The 26906-nt window shown below is 41.4% G+C and overlaps 2 protein-coding genes across 4 annotated transcripts in view; one reads left to right on the top strand and one right to left on the bottom strand.

The window, feature by feature from the left end:
* The window catches only part of LOC126336357 (proteasome inhibitor PI31 subunit), a 96507-nt gene extending 77825 nt beyond the window's left edge, over positions 1-18682 (bottom strand). Inside the window, exon 1 of the mRNA XM_049999949.1 lies at positions 18422-18682. Coding sequence (XP_049855906.1) covers positions 18422-18568 — 147 coding nt within the window. The 5' untranslated portion in view covers positions 18569-18682. The remainder of the gene's footprint in view (positions 1-18421) is intronic.
* Positions 18683-19024: 342 nt separating this feature from the next.
* The window catches only part of LOC126336356 (kinesin-like protein KIF13A), a 1265558-nt gene continuing 1257676 nt past the window's right edge, over positions 19025-26906 (top strand). For all 3 annotated transcript variants that reach the window (XM_049999947.1, XM_049999946.1, XM_049999945.1), the window contains exons 1-2: positions 19025-19271; positions 19803-19872. In XM_049999947.1, the coding sequence (XP_049855904.1) occupies positions 19217-19271; positions 19803-19872 (125 nt within the window). In that variant the 5' untranslated portion in view covers positions 19025-19216. The remainder of the gene's footprint in view (positions 19272-19802; positions 19873-26906) is intronic.

Here is a 26906-nt window from a genome sequence, read left to right as displayed (position 1 = left end):
TAGTAAGACAGGAGAGGTGCCCTACATGAAAATTAAATTGAAACAGGAGAGTTTATCAGAATCACACAAAGGTACCAGATAGACATGCAAATGACAAATCATGGAAAATATTGAAACACCATTTCCTATGGGAGCAGATCTGCTCCTCCATGTTTCCACATAAGTTCATATAGAAATGCTTTTAAATCCCAGTGTCTTCAAAAATGAGTGTCTTTTGGCTCTATGTGTAAAATCGTTAGAGAAGATTTCTCATTTGCATCTAAATGATTCTTGTTGCTGTGATGAGAAACCATAGCATTAGTGTTTTTATTACTGTGTTCCCTGAATCTGGTTTAAAAGCCACACCCTGTCTACTCAATGCAAACACTATCACAGGATCCACAAGTGATTTTACATACTCCTGACTTACTAAATTTATTCTGCTTATTGTCAACAAATGTACACTAAACAGTCTTAAGTTTCCTGCACATATGAAAGCCAATTTGTATGTTGGCTTTTTTAAATGCATTGGCAATTCATTCACAGAAATGCCCTGTGTACGATATAGCTGCAAATTTAGTTGGGTTTTCCAGAGCAATGGGCAAAGATTTTCCCCTTCTTCTGAAAACAGATTCACAAACGCTCTGTATCGCATGATCAGTGTAACTGTTTCCCCAACGTATTTGTGTGTTAATATCAATTTCTTTTTAATACATGCTGGGCTTAAGTCAAATTTAGCTAACGTGTTGAACACTGATGGGGAAGAATCATTGTTATGCATGCATGTGTGGCAAGAGTGCGCATCATTAATTGCGACAGTGGTGGATGGTTTTCTGAAAGTATCTAAACAAAAATCTGTAGATTACCTAGTAATATTAAAGTCTAAGTAATTGTGACATCTACACTCCTGGAAATTGAAATAAGAACACCATAAATTCATTGTCCCAGGAAGGGGAAACTTTATTGACACATTCCTGGGGTCAGATACATCACATGATCACACTGACAGAACCACAGGCACATAGACACAGGCAACAGAGCATGCACAATGTCGGCACTAGTACAGTGTATATCCACCTTTCACAGCAATGCAGGCTGCTATTCTCCCATGGAGACGATCGTAGAGATGCTGGATGTGGTCCTGTGGAACGGCTTGCCATGCCATTTCCACCTGGCGCCTCAGTTGGACCAGCGTTCGTGCTGGACGTGCAGACCGCGTAAGACGACGCTTCATCCAGTCCCAAACATGCTCAATGGGGGACAGATCCGGAGATCTTGCTGGCCAGGGTAGTTGACTACACCTTCTAGAGCACGTTGGGTGGCACGGGATACATGCGGACGTGCATTGTCCTGTTGGAACAGCAAGTTCCCATGCCGGCCTAGGAATGGTAGAACGATGGGTTCAATGACGGTTTGGATGTACCGTGCACTATTCAGTGTCCCCTCGACGATCACCAGAGGTGTACGGACAGTGTAGGAGATCGCTCCCCACACCATGATGCCGGGTGTTGGCCCTGTGTGCCTCGGTCGTATGCAGTCCTGATTGTGGCGCTCACCTGCACGGCGCCAAACACGCATACGACCATCATTGGCACCAAGGCAGAAGCGACTCTCATCGCTGAAGACGACACGTCTCCATTCGTCCCTCCATTCACGCCTGTCGCGACACCACTGGAGGCGGGCTGCACGATGTTGGGGCCTGAGCGGAAGATGGCCTAACGGTGTGCGGGACCGTAGCCCTGCTTCATGGAGACGGTTGCGAATGGTCCTCGCCGATACCCCAAGAGCAACAGTGTCCCTAATTTGCAGGGAAGTGGCGGTGCGGTCCCCTACGGCACTGCGTAGGATCCTACAGTCTTGGCGTGCATCCGTGCGTCGCTGCGGTCCGGTCCCAGGTCGACGGGCACGTGCACCTTCCGCCGACCACTGGCGACAACATCGATGTACTGTGGAGACCTCACGCCCCACGTGTTGAGCAATTCGGCGGTACGTCCACCCGGCCTCCCGCATGCCCACTATACGCCCTCGCTCAAAGTCCGTCAACTGCACATACGGTTCACGTTCACGCTGTCGCGGCATGCTACCAGTGTTAAAGACTGCGATGGAGCTCCGTATGCCACGCCAAACTGGCTGACACTGACGGCGGCGGTGCACAAATGCTGCGCAGCTAGCGCCATTCGACGGCCAACACCGCAGTTCCTGGTGTGTCCGCTGTGCCGTGCGTGTGATCATTGCTTGTACAGCCCTCTCGCAGTGTCGGGAGCAAGTATGGTGGGTCTGACACACCGGTGTCAATGTGTTCTTTTTTCCATTTCCAGGAGTGTATTTGCTTCCAATTCTACGGTGAAGTGTAATTTTGAATGCAACAGATTGAAGGAGCCTGCCAAGTCTATCATGTCTGATTCTGTTCCTCTAAGTGCAATAAAAATATTGTCTACATATCTATACTTTAAAACTACATCATCATACACTGTCCTATTATTTTCAAAAATTTTTCTTTCTAAATAATTAATGAAAATGTTAGCCAAAATGCCAGAAAGGCAGCAACCTGCTGCCAGGCTGTCCTTCTGAAGATAAATCTTACAGTTAAAGGCTAGCATTGTATGCAACAAATCTAACAGTTCAATAATTTCCTCTAGTGTAAGTTTCATATGCTTCAGAAGAGTCAGTCTTACAATTTTCAAAGCTTCTTCAACTGCGAGATTTGTATCCAAATTGGTTACGTCCAGGGACACGATAAATGTCTCGTGCGGAATCTCAGTATCTCTTAACAACGTCGCCATCTCATAACCATTTTTGATGGCACATTGTTGCTTTGGACCTTGGCATCCACCTGCAATTGGACATGTTAGTCAGTCACTCTTATGGAGCTTTGTGACCAACTGGTAGTTTTAGATTCCTGGGGATTGGTCTCTGTTTAGCATACTCAGATGCAAACAGAAATTTAAAACCTTTTACATATTTCTTCAATACGGTAAAAAATTTGGGAAAAGCATTCCTTACAGCTTCCACTATGTCATTAGAATGAAATAGATCCAGTGTCTTATATGCATAATCAGAATCTATTATAAAGACGAGAGTGCTTACCTTTACCTGACTTTGTGCTACCTACCCTATTTTCAAGCAATTTTGCATTCTACTTTTTCATTATAGTAGAGAGAGAATCTGAGACTGAGCCTGGAGGTAAAGGTTTACGAAGTGTTTTTCGAGTGGACATAGCAATCTTGGCCTGTACAAGCTGTTGGCCCTTAAGAATCTCGCATATGCCTTTGACTTCAGTCACAGTCTTTTTAATACTGTTAGTATGCCCTTAGCGGGAAGACTTAAATTTAGACCCTTTTGTAATAAAGAATTTTCATTATGAGAAAGATTCATGTCCATCAGATTAACTACTCTATCTGTAAAAAGAGTGCTTGTGCGCGCAGCATCTTGTCCAAAAGGCAAGATGCTGTGCATTTTTAAAGATTTTAGTGATGGCAAACATTTATAATGTACTGAGTTTTATCCACTTGACATCTTGAGCATGAGGTCAGCATAAAAAGAACATGTTTTACTAAAAAAAAGAAGTTTAAGACATGAAGATGACAGCTATAACTGTCGAAACCCGTTGCCTTGGATAAAAAATATTTTGTGCAACCTTTGCTTTTGAGCAGCTTTTAACAATTAAAAAAGGTTGCCCTTCAATACTCTCATAATGAGCAAATTCAAACATCAGTAGTGTTAACCGCCATTTGATGGGCAAGAAGTGCCCATAGTTTGCGGGCATGCCTTCTGGTAACAACTTTACGTTCCCAGAAAAGCCAGTCACTAACCAACTCACATAGATCATAAAACAAAAAACCTGGAATAATATGTGACAAATGACTGGATTAGTAAGTACCTGCAATCTCAACCAAGTGTCTGGACCCTTATGCAATGTGAATTCACACTTTCTTGACATTATGTGCACTTTATTATGTGCACTTCACAAAACAGAAATAAATTTAACTTCAGATGTTTTTGGAATGACACCACTCACTAAACAGCTTTTACCAAAATTAATTTGTAGTCGACTAACCACACTTTTCTTCTGGATATCTATAACAACTTGGCTTCCCTAATTGACCAGATTAGCATGAATGGCTCAGAATTCTACATTAAAAAAAGGCCCCCAAATAACTGAATAAAATTATTTATCAAAGACATTTTGACGGATTTAAAAATAAGCAGTTTTCTAAGCACCTGACGAAATTCTAAACCACAACCGTCAGCTCATGAAGCCTGTACCTTAATGATTATACTACCCTACCAATCAGTAAAATCTTTCTATTTTTAAAACTGTAGAGGGGTTTGTGAAATTAAGATTTTTTTTTCCTTTGATTACTCACAAACAAGTGACCACCAGGGTGAATGGTTGCAGGATGTGATACCCTGGACCTTAATCTACGTCACCATATAGATCCGCACATACACAGATACAGTCTGTGTATGTGTGGATGAATATGTGTGTGTGTGTGCGCGCGCGCGAGTGTATACCCGTCCTTTTTTCCCCCCTAAGGTAAGTCTTTCTGCTCCCGGGATTGGAATGACTCCTTACCCTCTCCCTTAAAACCCACATCCTTTCGTCTTTCCCTCTCCTTCCCTCTTTCCTGAAGAAGCAACCGTTGGTTGCGGAAGCTTGAATTTTGTGTGTATGTTTGTGTATCTATCGGCCTGCCAGCGCTTTTGTTTGGTAAGTCACATCAACTTTGTTTTTAGATATATTTTTCCCACATGGAATGTTTCCCTCTATTATATTCACCATATAGATGGTTTCAAAGAGTCAATAATCCCACTACTGGGAACTTCTTTTAAAAACCATGTCGCCTATGAGGAAATCACAAGTACTCACCTGTACTACTACTTCAAACAGGAGACCAAAAAACAGTCAATAGAATGCTATTTATTTTCTTCCCTATGTACCAACCGAATTAACTTAGTGTCCAGAATAAAGACAATACAGATGAGCATTCTCAATAAAATGGCATGAACCATTGCAAATTCAGACCTTAAGGTCAAAACACAGAATTCTACAAGGTAGTTTTGAAATGGTACTTCATGTATGTTTGAGAAAAGTTGTTCACGTTTGGAACGTGAGATCTACTCATTTATAATGCCTACTTACAAGCTGCAATACATACAAATGTATCTTCTTAGCTACGTGTTATGGAACTGTTCTCAAACTTCCCTCACATTCCAAGTATGTGAGATGTGGATACTTCCTTCGTTTACCCTGCAGCAAGACAAATTTGAAAGGCACTCATTGTGCACGTACACTGGACATTGAAAGACATGCATCAGTGCTTCAGTTCAAAACACAGGGAGCTCCTACTGTTGGTTGGTTTTCAGCTCTTTTATAATTACTGCAAAAAGTGTGTTGCTCATGGACATTACTTTGAACGGAAATACAAGTTTTTTTCCCCCCCATAATTCTTTTAGAGTCACATTTCGTGTTCCCAGGAAGAAAGTTGTATTCAGAAAAGATATGAAACCTCCAATGACACCATATCATTCAATTTGGATATTCCAAGAGGGCTGACTGTTCATTTTACAACTGTAGCCAAGACTTCATATTAGTTATGAGCATCACTTCTCCACAGGAATGGTAATAAGGAGTAGCACAAAAGCCAAAGATGCTGATTGTCAACAAATGTGCTGACTGGAGTGTGTTTTCTTACATTTTGCTGTATTTCTGCAGAGATGTACAAGTCTTCTTAATGGTGGGGTCAGATTTAACTGCTTAGCATTTCATCCCCAATGCAAAGGTAACATAAAGCAGGATTTATCTTAGTATTAATGATTACCCACTTCTATTTATATTTTATATTCTTTTACATCAGTGAACTGCAATGACGCTATAGTATATGCTAAAGAACAACAATGCCACAGAATCATCACTGTCAGCAAGATTGTAACCATATTAACCAAAAGTGGCAAAAACAGAGAGGGTGCGAGATTACATGGCAGTGGATCAACCACTGAACGAGAAAATACTGACATAGTTTGCTCCATCAGAGGGGCAGAAAATTGTGGCATGGGTGGCGCAAGGACACTCGTGAGAAGGGACCAAGGGTACTGGTTCAAATCCCATGGGCTCTGCAGTGGTAAGAGCAATTGTTCTATACTGTTGTTCTACTGTTGTTCTATACTGGAGTCGAAAGTAAGTGAGTGAAGGGTGCAGATGGATGCTCACTTGGCTGGCTTGGAGATAGTGGTGGCGAAGATCCGACACGTTGCAGCCACAACTGACTGCAATGCCAAATCGACTGCTCCCAACTGACATCCACCAGAAACAGCTACCGACTTTTGTGGCCCACCACTATATCTGGTACCCATTTCAGCTGTTGGCCAAATGACAGTGCTAAACATCAGCCCTGTGTGGAAAATACCATGTGCTGCGATGGTTCGGGCAGTCAACTCTGGATGCTGCATGCAAACATTCTTCTGGACTAAACCCATTAACCAGCATCATGTGGTCTGTACCCAAAAACCTCAAGAGCACACAAAACAGACACAAGCTTTTTCATTTGGGTTTTAAATGTATGCACAAACAGCTCCAGCTTCGAGTTAGAGGACAGGTGCAATGAGTGATAGTCTGATGCTTGATATCAGTGTGAATACAAAGTCTTCAAATTCCAACAACGAAAACTGACAATCATCAGTGGGGGAGGGAGTGGCGGGGGAGGGGAGGGGAGGGGGGGGGAGGGGGAGGGAGGAGGCACGATAGCAAAAATTACCAACAATGCACAAACAGTTGCTGTCAATGTTGTGGAGGATAGCTTCACAAAATATGGGGAATATGATAATACATCGGCAACCACATGCTTTCCAACAAGGGGCCCCCAGAGTCAATGTGCACCAAACTGACACGGCAGTTCAGCCCGGTTCTGGGCAAAAGCTGTGCAAGCACACACAAGACTTCAATATTGTGGTCTACACTGGCCAGTAGATGTGGCGGTGTGCCAATGCCTTGATACAAGGCACATCCAGTGCGACACATGCAGCAGCTGGAGTTTGCGAGGATGCAATGCAGGAGGGATAACCACGTGACAGCTTTGCTTCTCTTCGGTGAGCAAGAGAACCCGCTGGACAACACTGAATCACTCATGCAGGAGAAAAAAACATACACTACACCAAATCTGCTCCCAGGAGAGAGTGCAATGGCCACTCCACCTGGAGAGCTGAAACAATTTTCCAGAAAAGTGGGTTTGCAGGCACAGCAACCATGACCTCCAGCATCATCAAAGGAAAATCAAGCAAAGTCTGCTGCAAGGCATCGTACAAGGCATAAACATGAGCCTGCTGTTGCTCGAATGCCAGATCTGATCCTGCAATAGTGCATCCACATTTGCAGACACTGGGCAGGTATCAAATATCATAACAATAATTACTGAGGAAGAGTCCACATCTGCAACTGGAGGGCAGTCCTATCTGGCAGCTCTGAATGAGGGCTGACTTAAGGAAACCAGTGGCTTGTAGTTGGTGATGAGAAATTTCACTCCGGACAAGAAAACAAGTAACTTTTAAATTCCAAAAATAATAGCCTGTGTCTCCCTTCCCATCTGTGAATAATTATATTGCACTGTGAAATGCGGCACTGATGCATACGCGTTCAGCAATTGGTGCCATCTGGATTTTGATGCAAGGGGACCACACCAATGCCATACTGGGACATGTTACAGGGCAGGGATAAAGGTTCACCCATCATAAAAGAAGCCAAAAGGAGCACAACACAAACACTGCTTGAAGAACAGCAAAGCCTGTTGACAATCTGACACTCTTTTCATGAGGCCTGTTAAGAGGATGGCAATGTGCGCTGCTTGGACTTAGCATCATATGAGATCTTACCCAAAAAGGACTAGAGATTCCTCATGTTCTTGGACAATGACAAGCTGATGATGGCTTTAACATGATCGGCTGTAGTGAAAAGGTCATCTTTGCTGGGCACATGACCCCAAAAAAATCACTTTTGGGGAAAATACAATATTTTCCAATTTGCAATGAAGGCCATCCTCCAGAAGGCACTGGAAACACTGCCTGCAGATTCCACAAATGCTCACAGCAAGCCCATGACCCAGATGTCATCAAGGTAGTTTACAGAACAAGGGATGTGCTGAATCAATTGCTCCAAATATCGCTGATAATTTCCAGCACAGACATGATCCCAAGAGGCAAGCGATTAATCTGATAAAGCCAAATGTGGATGTTGAGAACCAAGAAATTCCAACAAGCGGGTGTCCAGCAGCAACTGTAGGTTTGCATCGTGCAAGCTGATCTGTGAAAAATACTCGATAACTTCACCAACAATTCCTTTGGGTGCAAGACTGGATATTAGTCTGTGTCACGCTGCGCATCTGCCATCTGTTTAAAATCTTCGATTAGGAGTGCTGCACTGTCTGGCTTCTGAATCCCACCAAAGGGATGATCACTGACTCTCTGAAATAGGAGACGTCCAGCCAATGCTGAAATTCGGCCTTGATATCATTGCTCATGGTGAAGGGAAAGGGGCAGGAGGTGACAAAATTTACACAGTGTAGATGGCTTAAGGGAGACTGACTGAGACACTAAGTTTACTTTGTCAACAATCTGGAGGCCAGAAACAGAAAAGGCATACAAGCCAAAAATATTTTGTGCCAATGGTGAATTACCACTAACAGCATATATTGCCTTTCCGTATTCTTATAATGTGCAGAAATGGAGATTTGTCCCCTCAAATGAATACATGTTTTACTCTATCACATAGCTTGACATAGTGGATGCTGCAATGCAGGGCAGTCCAGGAGGCTGTGCAATCTATGTTAATTGCACTGACCTTCGCTGCGATGTCTACCTGAAACTCGATTGGTCACCCATCCACTAACAACAATGGCAGAATTCACTTGGGCGATGCTTCTGGAGTGCTGGAGACACTTCCCGAGTCCATAGAAAACACTAGATCCTCCAATGATCATCCAGTGGCTCATTGACTCTCACAAACTGTTGCAAAATAGCATATGCCAAACATGCATCGCATGATAGTCGGATCAGTACCGCTGGCTTGCCATTGCGTGGAAACACTGTGGAAGGAGACCAACACAAAGAGGCCAGAAAAAAAATTATGAGTGGTGATTACGATGCTTCGATATGAATGTGCCTGCCGAGCCTGATATGGATGAAGATGCGCAGGGCTGTGACATCACTGCATTCAGATCAACAATGGTGTCAATAAATTGGCAGCTCAGTGAAAGGCAAGGCCACCTTGCCCACCTCACAGGGTACCAGGTGTTGTTTACCATGCACATCTAATTTTGTCATCTATCAACTTTTGGAAAATACATCCCTCGCCACTGCCTTAAGTTCATGTGATTGAGAAATCTTAGCAACTTCAGTCAAAGAAGGGTCGGTCAAGGCCAATGCCTTAGTTTGTACCTCTGGGTCGGGTGTAACTGGATGATCATGTCCCTTATTAGCAAGTCTGCATATGAGGTAGCACATTGGGGACACTCAAGCTGACAACACTTGTGCGAGACATCTTGCAGGTCGGCAATACATGCCACATAAAACAGACTGGGGCATTTCTAATGATAGTTCAACTGTGATCGTGCCACCACCACAGGGGTTTGATGACCAAATACCGTGTGATCAACTTAGAAAGTCCCCCAAAGTTGAGTTTCTCATGATCAGTGAACGACTTCAAACTCTGTACAATCTCTTATAACCTCCCACTGCTGGACATAAACGATATAGTCTTATCAACTGGATCAACAATATGGCTTACCTGGCAGTGTAGCAAGAACTGTTGCAGGGGGTAATTCTCCCACCCTTCCATCTCATTGCCAAACCTGGTGAATGACATCAGGGCGAGGGGGGGGGGGGAGTGGCAGGTGGGAGGAGACTTCTTGGAAGTGCCTGGCCTGCCATCAAGACAGCACGGGTACAAAGTAATTCCACATTCTATTGGGCAGTTTACACATCTGCTCTTGCTGAAACTTCTGAAGACGTAGCTGCTCCTACCAGAATTGTAAAAATGCCGGGTACACGGTGCCCATAATTTAGCACTACGAAGATAAAGAAAAGTGTACATGCATTAAGAATGTCCTATGTCACCACTTTAGTTTATGCATGGGCATGACAATGCAGCAGGGTCATCACTGTTGACATGAATGTAACTATGGTAGCCGAAGGCACATCGACTGCAGGCTGGGGCCCTGAACCTGGAAGAGGGAATGAATCTCAACATGTGAGTCAGTCTGTGGGGGAGTAGAGAGTCTGAACAACATGACAGGAATGAGCTTGGGGGGAAAACACATCATGCGACCAGTGTGGGTGACTGGCAACTGAGCAGACAGAAACAGAGCACAGCATGAGGCAAAGGCCCGATCGACAGGGAAATATCTGGATCCGTGGCTCTGTCCATGCCACACATCAAATGCATCCTCTGTATTATTCAGCTGCAATAACAACACCAGCTCCTCTGGATCCATTTTGATAACAGCTAGCAGGGATTCTGAAACAACAATCACTGTTAGATTTTGTTATGGAACAGAACCTCTTTGACCAAAAAGATCTTCTGCATCTGAACTTGGTTGTCTTGAAAAAAGACATATGACAATAATTACTGTTGAAAGTAAATCAGCTCAAGTGTATCATGGGTGCTACTGATGGCCAACGTTTGATCACAAAAATAGCATCCCACAGAAGATCTTGAACATGTATCTTCTACGAAAGCTTCCAATCTAAACCAAATCCCAAAACTTAGATGTCTTCCACTTCACTAATTTCACCATAGTTGCAAAGAAGTAAATGTCACCCCTAAACGAATGGTGTGTGGGAAACTGAATCTCAAATAGTTTTATTGTAATTAGAGTCCCTTCATTATCTGTGAACCAGGAATTCATCACTACCTTCCTCATTATGGTTTCTAATATGAAACTGTAGGAATTTTGCCTTTGTCATTGATAAATAAACAGTTTTGGATTTTTCTGGTACGCTCTGTTGTAAGTTACTGGTGCATGTCAGGAAAAGAAAGGAGTAATGGATGACACACTGAAAAATGGTCTAAGTTACAGTGTTCCTTCAGACTCAAGCCCATGTCCCATTATGTGTCACACTAAAGAAGATTTCTGCTTTCTACCACACCAAACATTAGGGGGGTCAGGGTTTAAGATCTCAGCCACAATGTGATCATTAGATAAGTAAAACAACTCAAATGGATGAACACAGGGCAAAAAATTGACCATGGCCTTCTTAGCTCGCCCGGTTGGCCATGTGGTCTAACGCACGACTTTCCAGGCAGGAAGGAGCGCCTGGTCCCCAGCGTGAATCCGCCCGGCAGATTTGTGTCAAGGTCCGGTGAACCGACCAGTCTGTGCACGATTTTTAGGCTGTTTTCCATCTGCCTCGGTGAATGCGGGCTGGTTCCCCTTATTCCGCCTCAGTTACACTATGTCAGTGATAGCTGCACAAACAAGTTCTCCATGTATGTGTACACAACCACACCACGATTACTCTACCAACCAAACATAGGGGTTACACTCGTCTGATGTGAGACGTTCACTGGAGGGTCCACTGGGGGCCGAACCGCACAATAACCCTGGGTTCAGTGTGGGGCGGTGGAGGGGTGAAGTGGACTGCGGTAGTCGTCGTGGGGTTGTGGAGCACTGCGGCTGTGGCGAGGACGGAGCCTCTCCGTCATTTCTAGGTCCTCGGTTAACATACAATACAATGGCCTTCTTGATGGAGCTATCCCTAGACGTATCTGATGTGGCTTAGGAAATAACTAAATACTTAATTCAAGGTGGGTGGACAGAGATTTGAATCCAGCCAGTCCTGTATACTAGTGCCTGACATCTGAAACACACTTTACATTGCTGGATTCCTGAGGTTAATGGCAAAAGAACTCTGTAACGCACTATCAATGATGGAAATAATATGCACTGGCAAGTTAATAGGAGAGTTGATGAATTAGGAGGTTAAGTGACTCACTTCTGACAAATAAACAGAAACACACTTTACTCTTTTATTCTAAAGCATGAAAATGTGGTGGAGTTATTAGAGTCGTGTGCTAAATGGTAAACTTGCTAGTAAACATTGCCTCTCTCTCACCTTTGAACTTGCACTAGGATGGCCACCATTTTTGTGATAATGTAGTCGTGGCAAATGAGCACCATAAAGCTTAAGATTTGCCTGCTGTACATATACATATGCTTGTGAGAAATTAAATTACACACAGCTTCTTTGTGAGATGTTGCTTACCCTTCTGCCCTGATGCAGATGTGATTCGTGATAAGATGGATGTTATAAGGCACAAAGTGTGTACGTTACCTCATGGTGTCACAGAGATGTTCAATAGATGCATCAAGGAGCCACACTAGCATCAGTGCACAACCAAGTTTTCTTCAAACTATTCTGACACAATTTTGGGAGGAATGGGTGCATTTTCCTAATAATGGTACTAGCTGAGAAACTTGAATTCCTCCTGGCATATAAAATATTCAAAAGACTTACTGCAAATGCAGCCAGGTGACAACTTCAACAACCACCAAAATTTCACCAAATGACACCACCATCATTTCATGACAAATATAAAAAATGCACCAAAACTCATAGAAACACAAACAGGTAAAATAGAGTGAGTAAATAAATTTAAATATCTTGGAGAAACTGTACAACAGAATGGACTAGAAAAATCTGCAATAGATGTAAGAATTAACAGAATGAAAAGAGCATATGGTTTAGCCAAAAATATATACAACAAGAAATGTATATCTAGAAAAAAAACTAAAACACCTACACCACAGTGGTACGACCAGAATGTTTATAAGGATCTGAATGCCTAACAATGAACTACAAGATGAACAAACTAGAGGTACTGGAAAGAATAATTATTAGAAAAATAATGGGTGCAATAAAAACTGCAGATGGTTGGAAAAAATGAATACAGAGAAAAAATCTGAAGTAATGGCCAAACAAAGATTAACCTTTTTCGGACACCTCTACCGAATGGATGGAAATAGACTAACAAAACAAATACCCCTTTATCATGACGAGAGTGTCTTGTCACGATAGTTCATAGGCGAAGTACTGGTGCTAAACTGTATTCGCTTTGACCCTATGTCCTTAATCATGTTGTACAAATGGAGATGATGTCAACTATTGACGATGCCTTTGGTACAATTGTTTTTATTAATCTCCATTGCAGGATGTAATTTGAGATTTTTTACTTCTGATGGAGGTATATTTATATATACCAAAACCTTGGTCAAGAATTTTAATAAATCTTTATCCTGCAACTGTTTTGGCTGTCATCATTTACCGTGAAGTTACTCACTCTTCTACACTACTAAGCCCATTAAATTGGTTTAATAACAGTTGACTGTATAGCTCCAATCTTTCGCCCATCGTTTTGTATTGCTGATTGAGCCCAGTTACCATCTGATTGCATATAGGAAAAAAAAGATTTACTGTTGAATCACAGGTTGTATGCTGCTTGTTGTCTCCCTCTACAGACATTGGCTTCAATCAATGTAATGTCTGGAGCAAATAATCCTGAGAATAACAGTAAAATGTGTAAGATTCTACAGTCATACCAAATTAAACATATTAGACTGCACAGAAAACAATGCCTTCTGTAGCTAGCTGTTAGCTCTATGGCATAATCTGGGCCTGTCATTGTTAAGTACTACACAGCTAGACTTAGAATATGCCCAAGTCTCTCCAGTAGCCCCTTTTCAGATCACTCATATGCAAAGGGGCCTGTAACCACAATTTTTTATTTCCTCTGTGCAGTATCAACCACTGCCGATCAATCGCAATTTGAAATATGCATGGCACTAGTCAGTCACAGACCTCAAACAATTCTGTGACCATGGACAATATTAAACAATACATTACAGTTTCACTGTATTATGAGAACCATTCCGTCAATGACCTTTTCCATTGTTTTACTCATTCTGTTTAGAAGATAAGCATTACAAGGAAAGTGCCCCAGGGGTGGGATTGATTTTTTGAAAACATCTACATGGTGATGTAGGTTATGAACCCAGGTAATTTAGAAATTTAAAAAACTACATTTAAACCAATTATTTGAACAAAACTAATAATAAAAATTTTAAAGCACTCGATGAGATTAGAATCCACAAGCTCCTGTGTGTCAAGAATGTGTGTTGACCACTACTCCACAATGCCACTGTGTGAAGAATTACTATTTTTTGCTCAAGAGCATCACCCAGAATTCCAAATTTATTTTCATCGATTACCTGCGAACAAGGTCCACACACGTCAATGGCTGCAGTGTTTGATATCTGGGGTAACCTACATCACCATATAGATGGTTGCAGAAAGTCGATTCCATCTGGGGACCTCTCCTTGTTACACAATTGAAAGATGGGTTGATCAATTTGTTGCTCTACACATTAGCATCAGTGCTGACTGTAACAGGATAATAATGACCAGAAATGTCCCTGTGTTGTCTGGATCATACAGATACCTTCTAATTGTACTGGGTACACATCACCACCCGTCTTTGACTGCACATCCATTTTGAACATCATGGTTGATACACATTTTATCAGATAAATCTTATGCTGCTGACAATTATGACTGTTTAATTGTGTCATTAAAATAATGTCCTTAGTAATATATGACCCGGGTTTTAAATTGTAAGAAATTTCCAGGGGCAGATGTGGACTCTGACCACAATCTATTGGTTATGAACTGTAGATTAAAACTGAAGAAACTACAAAAAGGTGCTAATTTAAGGAGATGGGACCTGGATAAACTGACTAAACCAGAGGTTGTAGAGTGTTTCAGGGAGAGCATAAGGGAACAATTGACAGGAATGGGGGAAAGAAGTACAGTAGAAGAAGAATGGGTAGCTCTGAGGGATGAAGTAGTGAATGCAGCAGAGGATCAGGTAGGTAAAAAGACGAGGGCTAGTAGAACTCCTTGGGTAACAGAAGAAATATTGAACTTACTTGACGAAAGGAGAAAATGTAAAAATGCAGTAAATGAAGCAGGCAAAAAGGAATACAGTCGTCTCAAAAATGAGATCGACAGGAAGTGCAAAATGGCTAAGCAGGGATGGCTAGAGGACAAATGTAAGAATGTAGAGGCTTATATCACTAGGGGTAAGATAGATACTGCCTACAGGAAAATTAAGGAGACCTTTGGAGAGAAGAGAACCACTTGTATGAATATCAAGATCTCAGATGGAAACCCAGTTCTATGCAAAGAAGGAAAGGCAGAAAGGTGGAAGGAATATATAGAGGGTTTATACAAGGCGATGTACTTGAGGACAATATTATGGACATGGAAGAGGATGTAGATGAAGACGAAATAGGAGATAAGATACTGTGTGAAGAGTTTGACAGAGCAATGAAAGAACTGAGTTGAAACAAGGACCCGGGAGTAGACAACATTCCATTAGAACTACTGACGGCCTTGGGAGAGCAAGTCATGACAAAACTCTACCATCTGGTGAGCAATATGTATGAGACAGGCGAAATACCCGCAGACTTCAAGAAGAATATAATAATTCCAATCCCATAGAAAGCAGGTGTTGACAGATGTGAAAATTAAGTCACAGCTGCAAAATACTAACGCGAATTCTTTACAGACGAAGAAAAAGCTAGTAGAAGCCGACCTTGGGGAAGATCAGTTTGGATTTCGTAGAAATATTGGAACACGTGAGGCAATACTGACCTTACGACTTATATTAGAAGGAAGATTAAGCAAAGTCAAACCTACGTTTCTAGCATTTGTAGACTTAGAGAAAGCTATTGACAATGTTGACTGGAATACTCTTTTTCAAATTCTAAAGGTGGCAGGGGTAAAATACAGTGAGCGAAAGGCTATTTACTATTTGTACAGAAACCAGATGGCAGTTACAAGAGTCGAGGGTCATGAAAGGGAAGCAATGGTTGGGAAGGGAGTGAGACAGGGTTGTAGCCTCTCCTCGATGTTATTCAATATGTATATTGAGCAAGCAGTAAAGGAAACAAATGAAAAATTCCGAGTAGGTATTAAAATCCATGTAAAAGAAATAAAAACTTTGAGCTTCGCTGATGGCAAGGACTTGGAAGAGCAGTTGAACGGAATGGACAGTGTCTTGAAAGGAGGGTACAAGATGAACATCAACAAAAGCAAAACGAGGATAATGGAATGTAGTCGAATTAAGTCAGGTGATGCTGAGGGAATTGGATTAGGAAATGAGGCACTTAAAGTAGTAAAGGAGTGTTGCTATTTGGGGAGCAAAATAACTGATGATGGTTAAAGTAGAGAACATATAACATGTAGACTGGCAATGGCAGGGAAAGCGTTTCTGAAGAAGAGAAATTTGTTAACATTGAGTATAGATTTAAGTGTCAGAAAGTCGTTTCTGGAAGTATTTGTATGGAGTGTAGCCATGTATGGAAGTGAAACATGGACGATAAATAGTTTGGACAAGAAGAGAATAGAAGCTTTCAAAATGTGGTGCTACAGAAGAATGCTGAAGATTAGATGGGTAGATCACATAACTAATGATGAAGTATTGAATAGAATTGGGGAGAAGAGGAGTATGTGGCACAGCTTGACAAAAAGTTGGGACCGGTTAGTAGGACATGTTCTGAGGCATCAAGGGATCACTAATTTAGCATTGGAGGAAAACGTGGAGGGTAAAAATCGTAGAGGGAGACCAAGAGATGAATAAACTAAACAGATCAGAAGGATGTAAGTTGCAGTAGGTACCGGGAGATGAAGCAGCTTGCACAGGATAGGGTAGCAAGGAGAGCTGCATCAAACCAGTCTCAGGATTGAAGACCACAACAACAACAACATAGTAATATTTATTTATTACAATCAAACGAACAAGTCAGGCTGTTCATGTGTAGAAGCTAGCAGTGTTTGGGGTGTTCCCAGACCTTATTATGGTTGCTGTGCAGGGTAAGCAAACTTGCATTGCCAATTCCCTGTACTAGGCTGCACACACATCAGATGACCAGCTATGATGCACAAACCTTAGTGCCTAATCCTTGATGGGGAGTGAGGGCAGGAGATAAGGGCAGAAAGGGGAGGGGCTGGAGGGGGCAGGGGTGGGCAGGAGGAGAAAAAGATATGAGAAATTGCAAACACAACATGGCAAAAACTAAATTCCTTATTACATTTCTGGCTCTCTCCCATTCATTCATTGGCACACTATAACCCAAGCAATCACATTTAAAAGTGAAGCAGTTGTGTTGATGTAGTAAAATAGAAATGAAGGAACTGAACAATCATGAAACTCTCTGTCCTGTGTCAAAAATAAAAAAAAGGGTGAATAAGGCACTTCAGAAAAAGTATCAAGTTTTAAAATTTAAAAAACTCTTCATCAACAACTAAAGTAAAATGCTACAACTTCCAAGTGATACTTTACAGCTGTTTGTATTACAAAACTTGAAGCATGCCATAAAAACTACACTCCGCTAAGTCAACTCATGAATGGGAATGCATACATCACAAAATGTTCTGTTCAAAGATAGATCATAACTATTAGGCCTACATCCCTCCCAAGTGGCCGTAAGAAAGTGTTATTGTCAGATAGTATACTTCACAAAATTGCAGCTTAATATTCCACATGCCCATTATTGAATGATGCTACATCTTCGAACCAATGCAATGATGAAGGGCCAACAGTTTGTGGTATACACAGTTTGATAATTTTTCTGAAGTGCCTTATTCACCCTTTTTTATTAGCTGCCATGTTAGCTAACTGATTTTCCAGAAGTCCTCTGTGCACTGATTCCAAACAGAACAACACTTTGTAGATAGAAATTTAATACACAAGTAGCGTTTACATTTTAAGACAAACCACTAACTCAGTTTGTCAACAATGGAAAAGGAAATCTCTAAACTGGAGTGCACAGGGGTCTGGAGTTGGCATTAATGATATGCTGAAACTGGTCGTGTGAATAAAAATAATACTTCTGGAAACATACGGCTATCTGTTAATTTTTCTTTAGTAAATATCTGACCGGCCAGTGTGCCGTATCCACAATGTATCAACAGAGTGTTACAAAACTGGCTAAATTTCATAATCAATAACATTTCCGCAATCTGTTCATAAAGTACCGGTACTCCTTAGTCTATGGAGTCATAGCTTACAATTACAATATCACAAGCTTAAAAACTTATGAACTTTGCCAATGTGGCATTAAAAGCAATCACATAACAGTCCTTATAAGCATAGTACACTGACTCACGTATCCAAAATGAATTTATTATATGAAAGACCACTACAATCTCTCCGTACTCATGTTGAGGATTATTGGGAATATGGGAGTGTGGCAAATTTGCAACGGCAACTGCATGAAATTGTGACATGACACGAGTTATCTATACGCTGTGATGAAGCAAAAACATTCGGTGGTTTATTTGTTAAATCCATCGGTTTTCGGTATTTAGTTCATAAAACAACGTAAAAGCTTACATCATTTCCAACTCCAAGACATTTGAAGCCACAGTTAATCAGCTTCCAGTGTACTAAAGCAACTAAAATATCTTCTTTTCTTGTTATTGTGTTTTCTACAAGACGGTACAACAAGTCCCATCCAAACAATTCCTTTGCACCTGACATGTCGTCGGCTAAGTTTATTTTTCCACCTGATACAATATACTTGTTCTACGAAAGCAAAACAAAACTCCCAAACATTTTCAGAAACTGCAGAATCATACACTTTGCGTCAAAGATGATCATACTGTCAATGATAAAAATCATTCTATATTAAGTCATATTTTAAGAAAAATAGCGCAAACTGTTATGAATCATTTTAATGTGATGTAATAATCTTAAATTTATTGATTAGAAGCGTTAAAATTAAAATTGTTTATGAAATTGTGTTTGAATTTAAAACGTTTTTCCGACAAAAGAAACAATTCACAATTGTACTAAAATTATTTTGATATACTGCATGTGAATTAATTACATTTAAGATGAAACGGTGACCTAATGATTGTGTCTTAACGATAGCTCGAATGTACAGTCGACTTAGCTCCGTTGAAAAAAGAAAACACTTTTCGCTCTCTGACAAGTGAGTTCACAGAGGTTCAGTTTCAAGATGGCGCATTGTGAGCAGTAGTGAGGTGTCCGTGTGCCGTTCAATTGTAAATTACATTCCGTAAATGAGATGGGGTGAAAATGTGAAGTTCCGGGAAACGCAGTGAAAGTCGTTTGGTGTATATATTTTTGTTTAATTTATTCCAGTACTCATTATTGTGAAGCACCATGGCAACTGATAAAATTAAAGTTGCGGTGAGGGTTCGCCCTTTCAACAGGCGAGGTATGTATCTTACAGAATATAAACTCACGCACATCGGCATCTTCTATTTTTTATAGTATAGAACACCATAGGTTTGCACATATGGTATGTTTATCCTCGGTGTGGCGTAATGTCAGATGTCATCAAAGTTTTAATGGTGAAAACATTTCCTTGTGTAGATGTCATTTAAGCGCAATATTTTTTTTTTTTTTTTTTTTTTTTTTTCTAGTGGTACAAAGGAATTAAGATTTGCAAAGTGGCAGGTTGTCTTTAATAACGTCTTATACAGAAGAGTGTTCGCGTTAGCTTGGAAATAGTTTCGGACGTTTATGTGCAAAACATTGTATGAGCTGCTTCGCGTAATTATTGTCTTGTCATATACTTGTAAGCGTAAAGCAGAATGGAAAAGAATTACGACCTATATAGACTTCAAAGTCAGATAAATATGTTTTTCTCTAGTAGTCAGTTTGTTGTCAGTAAATGAACAAGCTATAAAGCTCTACGGTATGCATCTGTGCTTACGCTTAATGCAGTATGTGCTTCGATTTACAGAACTGGAGCTGGGAACCCAGTGCGTCGTTCGGATGGAGGGTCAGCAGACCATACTTCATCACACTGAAAGGTAAGAAATGGAAATACGGTTTCAGACACTATCCTAATTCTATAGATATTACTTTTAAAAGTGATATAAATTGTAAACATTTTTTATTTACTCATCTATGGTGATAAATGAGAACTTTCACACACCATCAACCGCCGTGACTGCTTTACATTTTCTTTTAGATACAGTCTCCACTCAATTGACGTAGCTTATGTTGTTGCATATTATTTACTTTTTTCGGGTATTAGTTGTATCATGTCATTGTCTCGCCAAAAAATACTTTTCCTATAATTTCTCATAATTTGTTTTACTGTTTCCATTGACTGACACCCGTGCCTTATCCTAATACAGTAACGTTTTTATTTTTTTTTATCGGTTTACTGCTACCGAAGGCAAGGACATAGCTCTACGCGCGGTGGAATTGTGGAAGATGGTGCCGTCCTGTCAACAACTGTGTGTTTGGATAACGATATAGCCTAAACAGTCATGGAGGAAACACACTTAGTGACGTGTTATAAGGAACCGCCCAGTATTCGCTTTGGAGCCACACAAGATAAATCCTGGTATCTCGAGGCAGAAATCGAATCAGTGACTGTTATTTACACGCTCTGAACAGATAATATTTAAATTTGTGTTTCTAAATGTATACGAGAAGTTTGACTCTTCATGATGTGTACAATTTCACTGAACTTCATACTTATGTAATGTATACTTTTCCTCTCGTTTTCGTGTCGCCGAAATCATGTGCCTCGCGATAACATGAATAATAATGAAAGAGAAATAATAAAGATCATTAGCGTCGAAATGCTGTACCACCCTTGTACTCTTGTATCTCCGCAATGGGGAAAGTAAGGTCTGCATCTTTTCCGTTTTTCTCTTCGCATTTATATTTCACCTAATTTTGACGTGGTAGCTAACTGTCATTGTATTTGATTCGATTAATATAGAAATGTTCGCCAGAACACTACTAAGTTTATTCCGCCCAGCTACGAGGCGTGTTTACTTCTTCAATGAAGCAACCATCTAATGAAATATTTAATCGAATGATACTTTAACGTGCACTTGTTTTTTAGTGTTTTCCATTACTGTCCAGAACCATGGTACTGAAAGAGAGGGAAGGTAATGTTGTTTAAGTTCCCGTTAAAGGACGGTGCGACCTTCGCCAGGATGCAAGGGGGACGCATCTGCCAATGTCAGGTCATGCTTCACGTAAGATCAACTCAGTCATGGTTCATTAAACAAGGTTGATAAAGCTGGTGTCTTACAGTACCGTTGTCTAGCTGAGCGGGTGTCCATGTGCCAAAGGAACATCTCGCCACATCATAAAATAGTTTAGAAATTATCACAAATAGTAAACAGCTGCATTTCCCTGGTTACCTTTTCGTGTGTAACTGAGCTGTGAACATCTTTTTGTCAGCGATAAATCTCAGATCGGATGTTCCATTGTTTAAGATATAATTGCAGTATTTGTGCTGTTATTAGTATAAAGTTGCTTTACCTATATATGAAATCGGCATTGACTCAACGAAGACTGCTGCTCTGCATTGAGAAGTAAAAAACAAATGCACAGTGTGTCAAAATTTCGCTCGATGCTTAGCTCGTCTCGGCTTTCATTTACGTGATGAGCAGTCAGAGAACTGACTGGACTGGTTTAATGTTAGTTCCAGTAGGGTCGCAGGTTTTTAATATAGTCTCGTTCCATAATTTGCCAAATATTTCGGCCCATCCCTTAGGTGCGATCACTTAGAATTGTTTTATCAAACACCTGAATTTTTAACACTTCGGTATTTCAATCAGTTGCTTTATTCCCATCGCTTTAGGCTAATCGATTACACCTAATGGATCATTCACAGCGAACAAGAATGTGCAGATTGTGGTCCCATCACAAATTGGTGAGCCATCCCTCGAATCTTGGTCCGGGCGCCCTGTTTAAGGCGAGCTTTGGTTTGAGTCCTGTCTAGTCCACTTCTCGTGTCTGTCAGATCCAAGGCAAGCACAAAGCTTTAAATTCCGCTCACAAACAGTGCTCGCTAGCCGACTCATACCTCAGAGATTTGCCATGGTGTGGTAACTAAAAATGCGTAATATGGATATACGAACCAATAGATCGTAACTGGACAGACTAGTGACTGTTGGAGGTGCCACAATTTACGTTCATTATAATCAGATCCGGAAGGTGCAGGTGTGGAAGTCGCTTGGATTGTACTGTGCGTTCAATTTTCCCCATTAAATATGTGGACGGATCGTTTGAACTGACTGTTGGTCAAATCTTCTCTTTTAGTGCCCCCGCAGGAGCTGTCTGCATTGTATCCTCCATCGAAACGGATTCTGGTATATAAATAAGTGCCTTGGTTGGAGATGTAAGGGTTTAGGTTTTTAAACATTTCCGTAACATTCTTTTGCTGTGAGGAAAAGGAAATTAACCATCATTCTTATTTTTGTGTTTAGCTCCTATGAACAAGTTTTATTTGTATCAGGTATCAATTCAGTAAACAGGCATTCGAAAAGTAACTAGGCATTAGATATGCCGTCCATTGTCCAGGCTCTAGGCAATTTGGTAATATCGTACAAATGAATCGAGATGTATCACTGATTTTATACATTACTGAATCCACTTCGTGTCTCAGGTTTATATGAGAATATTGAAATTGTAATGATTTAATCAAAGCTTTCAGTTATTGTAGGCTATGAGACTCACACTTACACATTTTGTGTGATCTCAGTTCCAACGCCGTACCGCTCATCCTAGCTTTTCCCTGGTTTCCTAAAATCACCCCAGGATAGCAGGCTAGCTTTCTTAGGAAGACGCTACCGATTGCTTTCTGTAACATACCGATCTGCCAAAGTGTCCCAAATGGAACTTCGGGGAAGAGGGGGAAGGTTAGCGCCGTGTTGGCTTTACAAGAAGGTGTATATCCTTCTGCAAAATTTGATTGAATTCAAGAAGCTAAGTTAATGGCTGTGGAAGAGCCAGGTAAGAACTTGACATGAGAGATACGCCATTGGTGTCATTGGCTTTATTATGTAGTGTAGTTGGCTTTATTATGTAGTGTAGTAACGCAGATAGTGTCTACTGTACTCATTTAATCATACAGCACGAGTTCTGTCCAAATGGATGCTTTCGGAATACCGCGTCATCGAAGACCTGGTCAGTTTATCGCCAGCTCAAATTCGTCTGAGGTTTTCGGAGATCTATAAGGAGTCTGCTCCATCATGATCAACAGTTAGAAGCTCAATGCAGGTTTGACGCTGATCCACGTTTTGGGATATCCCTCCACTGCAACCTTAGAGGAAAATATCAACACATTGTATTAGATAGTATTGAACGTTTGACCGTAGGCATATCACAAGAAAGGGAGCGTCATATTTAATGTGAAGAACTAGCTGGTATCTTGTGCGCGCATATGCTAATTCGTTCCAGTAATTTTACCTATTTTTGAAAGTACAACAGCAGCATAGAAACGTCAGTTTAACGTTAAACTCAGTCGTAGTCATTTTTAGTTTAGCTGCTAAGGTCACGAATAAAAGTGTTCCTGCCTGAATAAAATTGTGTGCTTGGCTGAAGCATCAAACCACGACACCCGATTAAACGTTACTACCCAATCCCTCCGGCCGCCTTGTATAAATATGGGTTTCCTGACAACAGAGAATGGGTAGATACTTATAAAAGTCTAAAGAGTTCTGTTCGACTAAAATTAGACTTGTTACCCGGACTCCTTACTAATAAGTCTAGCCTCCAAAAAAGCTGTGCATTCGACACAAATATAGTCGTTTCCGATTACAATTATTTATACACGTCCACGTCCCTTCCTTGTTGCCGCACTCATCCCATAGGATGCTACGGTGCTTCACTCCACGGAATTTTTTTACAAATACTTATATTTGAACAAAGTTTGGCTAAATTTCTCCAGCTGTTCGAGCTAGCCTGGAAAGCACACACACACCTTTTTTCTAAAAGCGCTGCTATACAGATGCCCAATCTTCTGGATACCGACCGAAGAGCTGATGCGAAAAGTTTTTCAGAATCTGATTTTGTGCGTTGATTTGTTACTGAAGATGTGTGAGTGAAACACTTCATTCCACAAACGAAGCAGAAATAAAAGCAGTGGGCGGGAGTCAGTGGACCAGCGCGAAACATGTAAAATGGGTTTCATCAGCCGGTGATGTTACGGTCACTGTTTTTGAGGTACAAAGGTGCTTGCTCTTGTGGGTTTGGTTTGCAAAGTGTATACTACAGAACTATTATATACGACATGGATTAATTCAATAGGTGTAACAAACCCGAATTCTAATATTTTAAAAATCAATCAAATTCGGACAATGTATGCAGTCAAAAAGTTAGGCATTGGCAGAACTGACATATTTGAAGCACGAATTTTTGTAGTCTGCCCTATTTATTAGTTTAGGTACGCACCTAACTTCTACGTCAGATTTAAACATTGTTCTTAGAGCTCCACTAACTTTCGTATGTCTTGTGCATACTCAGTTGCCTCGAAGTCGTTGAACCAGTCTTTAACGTCCTCTTTCAGTACGTTGTCATTTGCGTCCAAAAAAAAATCGTTCAATTTTGCAACAAGATGGTAATCACTGAGGTCAAAGTACTGCATTCGAAAAGGATGGTCAAAAACTTCTCACTTCGTTAGGAGCGTTCATTGTTATGAATATTAGTTGGTGTTCCATTAAAAATGATGCACCATTTTTGAGTTCAAAAATTTATCAGATTTCCATAAACTTCGGTTCTATGTCTGTAAATTTTGATGGCGTGGCCCCTTTTTTTGTTTTTACTACTACGAAGCTCATAAGAGGCCGGATTGTTAATTTTTTCACACGTTTTAAAACTGCACTGATAAGCACTAAATGACTGCTTCACCTCGTTGTTAATGCCATACTGGCGCCAACGGCTAGTAAAATCTGTGCGAGGAGATGGGGGCTAGAGTTAAGCGGTTAGCCAGATCAAAATCATCTTCCCTTTTAGAATGATGCTATGGGACAAGCTCTGATTTTTACCGGGGAAGATCAGTCATTAGCTGTTCTGAATTCAAGATAACACTATTAGTATGCAGGCATCTTGGCACGTTTGGCTCCAAATAACGACATCTGTTATGATAGCCTACAATCGATGAATCGCACTCTATGGAGGCCATTCAGTGTGTTCATCTCTCTCGAAGAATAGACAGTGTTTGGACAATCTGATGTACAGAGCATGCCAAATTGTCGGCACTCTCTGCTCTCCGTGATTTTCTGCCAGGTGGTCGATAGTGTTTGCATGTTTGTCATGTTCCAGAGTTTCCTTTTAACATTACTTACTATAACTAGACTTCTTAAGTCATTCTACCGGCACAGCTCTTTGGGGATTTCTCGCGGAGACTGAGAGTTTTCAAGAGTAGAAAATGGGGAAAGGCTGCACTACATCAATCGACTGTCTAGCCGTTGCAGATGATCTAGTGATCTTGTCAGACTCAATAGATACGGTAGGAAAGCAACCTAACTGAAGACAGGCAGCGAAGGCCGGGCTTCAGAGGCCCTTTTAGAAGATGAACTTATGACAAACATAAAATCAGCAAAAAGAGAACTCTTAAGTCGGAGCAAGAAAAATTAAGCAGACAAAAAGGTTTAAATACCCAGTTGAGTGGATGGAACGTAACATATCAGAGAAAGAGGCCTCCGCACCACGCATTAAGAAAACGGAAATGGCCTATCAACTAACTAAAGGCATCTACAAGAAGAGAAAGATATCCTTAAACGCCAAAATTACACACCATCGCTGTTATACTGGAGGTTTTATATGCGGCAAAGACTCTTAGAATGAACAAGGAAGGTCAAATGCAGAAATTTCAGGCCAAAGGAAGAAATACCTCGAGAAAAATCATGGGTTCTTTCGAAGAAGACCGTGTACAGAACGTGTCACAGCCACGAACCACACGAGTATAAACACGTGGAAAAAATGACAAGTTTGGGAAAAGAAGGGTTGTCTTTTATGACACGAACGAATTGGATTTGTTATAACTAAATGCCATATCAGCGATTCAAACCTTCAGATCACCGTAACATAAAATACAAGGTCACGCCTTGTATAGTTTCAGCGTAGCGTGGTTGATTGGAGCGCCACGTTACGAGAACAGTAGCTAGCGGGTTCGCGTTCCCCTGTAACCAGATTTTTTCCACCTTCGCTGTTTCGAAAATGTTGTGGGCTCTCCTTGTTAATTTAATAAAAATAATTTCGGTAATATTCAATGTTATGTTAATATAAGTAGGCTCTTGGTCAGGAGTTAGTTTGGTCGATTTTGTGAACTTCTGTAGAGTCCTTACTGACTGGGTGTGCATCTTTCCTTTTTGCATTATTACGTGTTCATGGATGTTGAATTTTTCTTGTATGTGTGCTACAGACAGACCATGACTAACTTATGCGCAAAGGAGGAAATTTGCATTTTAATAGAACTATCGTAGTAATTTTACGCGCGTCCATTTTCGTAAACAAACTGTGTAGTCTGCGAGCAGAGAAACTGCCGCTGGACACCTGTAAGGGAGGCAAGGTCACATTAACCAGACCGTCCCGTGTGCCGACGGCGCTCTCTCGTGACGTTGGATTTCCCGTCCGCGTCCACGGTAGCTGCCTCGTCCCGTGTGACGGCGAGCGTTGCGGCTGCGCCCCACCAGGTGTACAGAACGGTGGCAGCCGCGTGGCGTCCGGTCCTTGTCAGCACTGGCCGCGTGTGCTGACCTGAATGGACGGGCAGGTTGCGCAAGGCCCGCGCCGCCGTGTAGTGGCGGCCGACGGGCGCCAACGGCTGAAGTCCGCCTAGCGAAGCCTCGCAGCTGCCGGAATTTTGGGGACAGCGGTTACACCTTCTGTCCGTTATGGTACCGGGCCAAGAAGGTTGGCTTGGACGCAGGAGGGCGTTCAGCATACTCCGTATAGGTGTATGGTGTGTTTGTACGTCGAAATACGGAATGTTCCGCAAACATCTACAGCTATACTCCGCAAGCCAGCGTACGGTGCGTGGCGGAGGATACCCTGTGCCACAGGTAGTTTTCTTTCCTATTAACTCGCAAAT

This window comes from Schistocerca gregaria, chromosome 2 (assembly GCF_023897955.1).
Source record: "Schistocerca gregaria isolate iqSchGreg1 chromosome 2, iqSchGreg1.2, whole genome shotgun sequence".
Classification (NCBI taxonomy): domain Eukaryota; kingdom Metazoa; phylum Arthropoda; class Insecta; order Orthoptera; family Acrididae; genus Schistocerca; species Schistocerca gregaria.
The sequence above is the reverse complement of the archived record's forward strand: the minus strand, read 5'-3'. Positions and strand labels throughout refer to the sequence as shown.